This window comes from Empidonax traillii, unplaced genomic scaffold (assembly GCF_003031625.1).
Source record: "Empidonax traillii isolate 1590-97213 ecotype Southwest subspecies unplaced genomic scaffold, ASM303162v1 scaffold386:size1297806, whole genome shotgun sequence".
Classification (NCBI taxonomy): domain Eukaryota; kingdom Metazoa; phylum Chordata; class Aves; order Passeriformes; family Tyrannidae; genus Empidonax; species Empidonax traillii.
Genome location: NW_020955579.1, coordinates 913,190 through 916,146, shown reverse-complemented (window position 1 = coordinate 916,146; position 2,957 = coordinate 913,190). Strand labels below are relative to the sequence as shown.

At 51.6% G+C, this 2,957-nt stretch overlaps 1 protein-coding gene across 2 annotated transcripts in view; it reads right to left on the bottom strand.

Moving 5' to 3' along the window:
• Positions 1-201: 201 nt before the first annotated feature.
• Positions 202-2,957, bottom strand: part of PITX2 (paired like homeodomain 2) — a 14,841-nt gene continuing 12,085 nt past the window's right edge. For both annotated transcript variants that reach the window (XM_027893360.1, XM_027893361.1), the window contains 2 exons: positions 2,738-2,943; positions 202-917 (listed from right to left, as the gene is read on the bottom strand). In XM_027893360.1, coding sequence (XP_027749161.1) covers positions 354-917; positions 2,738-2,943 — 770 coding nt within the window. In that variant the 3' untranslated portion in view covers positions 202-353. The remainder of the gene's footprint in view (positions 918-2,737; positions 2,944-2,957) is intronic.

The window sequence follows — 2,957 nt, the reverse complement described above, 5'->3', positions numbered from 1 at the left end:
CAATGCTAAACTTAAAAAATAACAAGCTTATAGTAACATTAAAATGTCATATCATATCCAGTCAAACATTTGTCCATATATATATATATGTCCTTGTAACTGTTGAAATACTCTTAGTGAAAGAAAGATCTCAGAATCTGTAGAAGGTCCTTTGAAAACAAAGGAACTATCTTATTTCAGTGGTTTCCTCTTTTTTTCCTCTCTCTCTTTCTCTGTCTCTTCCTCACTCTCTGACTCTGTCTGATTTTTCTTCCTTTCTCTTTCTCTCTAGTGCCCATTACTTTCTAGCGAAATTCTCAGTCTCTGCGGGAAATGGGAAGGGATTCCCATGCAGTGTTTCCTACTTGGATGTTTCACACGGGTCTGTCCACCGCGTACTGGCAAGCACTCAGGTTGGAAGCAGGGTTCTGCACACTGGCATAGCCAAAACTGGAGTGCTGCTTGGCTTTAAGTCTCAGACTCGCCAAGCTCGAGTTACATGTGTCCCTATAAACATACGGAGGCGTTGGAGGAGCGTACGGACAGGCTGGCGTTGGCACTGCAGAATTCAGGGAGGGATTGCTCAAGTTGTTCAAGTTATTCAGGCTGTTGAGGCTGGAGCCGGGGACCCCGGTGACTGCAGAGGGTACCATGCTTGAAGACATACTCATGGAGGAGATGGAGTTTGGAGGGGAGAACATGCTCTGAGAAGACAGAGGGTTGACATTCATGGAGTTGAAGAAAGGAAAGCTTTTGGTGGAGAGGGAAGCAGAGGTCAGGCCCTTGGCCGCCCAGTTGTTGTACGAGTAGCCAGGGTACATGTCATCATAGGGCTGCATGAGGCCGTTAAACTGTGGACCAAAGCCGTTTTTGCATAGCTCGGCTTGCTGGTTCCTTTCTCTCTTTCTCCATTTGGCTCTGCGGTTCTTGAACCAAACCTTTGGAAACGGGGAGGGGAGGGAGATGTGAGAGGTGAGTTAGTCAGGAACCACCACAACCACCTTTGCAGGTTTTTGGGGCAATAGCAGAGCATGTTCGTATCTAATTTATATATAAAAATGTGTACAAATATATATATATATATATATATATATTTACACACATATATAGGTTCGCTTTCTCTGCTGTGGAGCCCCGTGCTGGGCCAGGGCAGCGATGTGCTGCCGGGACCACCGAGCACCCCCGGGGCCACCCGGGTTTAGCAAGGTAGATTCGTGGCCACATCATTTCACCCTCATCCACCCCCACCCTTCCATATCCCATCCCCCCACCCCCCCCACCTCCAGTCCTCCCCCCGCATAATTTGTGATGCTCTAATTTGGGCCACAGAGGCCAACGCTTCCTTCTTATTCTCTCTCTTCTCTCTTGGCTTTTTCCGTCCTAGAGCAATACAGGGGAAATACTGAAGAGCAAAAGCGAGGGCAAATCGCCTGGAAACCCGTGGAATATTTAAGGCAGTGGTACGGGAAAGGAGAGGGAAGCCAGCAACTAATAAATCCTTGCTTCAGTTTGCTAAAGCTACAAGCTCCTCCTGCGTGAAAGCTTCCAGTGCCGAAAACTATTTTCTAAACAAACTTGTTCGACTGCTCTTGGGGAGGGGAGGGGGGGGGGCGCGAAGGGTGGTGGAAGGGGTGGCAGAAGAAAAGAAAAAGGAATTAAAAAAAATGAAAAAAAGAAAAAAATTGCCCTTTAACAACGTGCTAAATGAGATCTAAGGGACCCTCCCCGCAGACAATGGGGAAAACGTCCCCTTTCCCAATCCACATCTGGGTGTCTGACCCGTCGGGCAGCCGCCAGCAGCAGCCTTACCGTGTGTATTGAAACCACCCCGGCCCCGGGGTGTTTGTGGTAACCCCCACCCTGGTCGAGCAGGGCGGGGACCGGCCGTACACCACGGGGACGGGCCCAGTCTGGAGGCATCGCGCGGACCGAAACATAAACTCCCGCAAAAGCCTCATCGCGACCGACAGTGCTCAGTGCTCAGGCAGGACACGGACCCCGGTCGCGCCCCGCTCCCGCCGAGGGGCTGCCCCGTCGCCAACACCGCCGGCCCGGGGCGGAGAGCCGGCCCCGCTCGCTGCTGACCCCGGTTCTCACTGTCTCTCTTTCCTCAATCGACCTCAGGGAGAGGATTTATGTGGGATTTCCGAAAATCTGAAGGTTGGGCCCATTTACAGGCTTCTTTTTGTATGTGCGTTTTGGGGTTTATTGTTTTTCTTTTTTCCCCCCAGCGCGGCGTTTGCAGGCGAGCAGGATCCGGCCGCGGCATCTCTGCAGCGCCGCGATGGTCCCATAAATCTCAGAGGGGGGGAAAGGGCGGAGAGAGACGCTCGTCGAATTGTGAAACCAAAAGAAATAGAAAATGCAAGGAAGGGCACGTTTGGGAGTGCCTCGGAGTGAAGCAAAAGCTCTTGTGTATTTTACATCTTTTTCTCATTAGAGACCGCGCAGGTTGCAGCCTGTTCCAAGTTGCTTTCTTAGCTAATGTTTTCATTAGCCTTTCGATCAAAAGGAGCGGGACGCATTGCACGGTGAAGGTGAAACGTGCAGCAAACCATATTTCGGAGACACAGAGAGGGATCCCAATCTGTCTCGCTCTGACAGAAATGTCTTGCTCTGCCCTGATTTTGTGCAAAGGCTCAGAAGTTTATATACAAGTCAAAATCGAAAGCAGCTGTAAACATTTCAGCCCTCCTTCCCTTTCTCCACCCTCCCTGACCCCCGCTGCTCCGAGCTGGGGTGCCGTGTCGGGACTTACCCTAACCCTGGCCTCGGTGAGGTTGGTCCAGACGGCGATCTCTTCCCGGGTGGACATGTCCGGGTAACGATTCCTCTGGAAAGTGGCCTCCAGCTCCTGCAACTGCTGGCTGGTGAAGTGAGTCCGTTGCCGCCGCTGCCTCTTCTTTTTGGAGGGGTCCTCGGGCCCCGCATCCTCATTCTTGCTCTGTTGGCTCTTATCTTTCTCTGTAAGGGGGGGC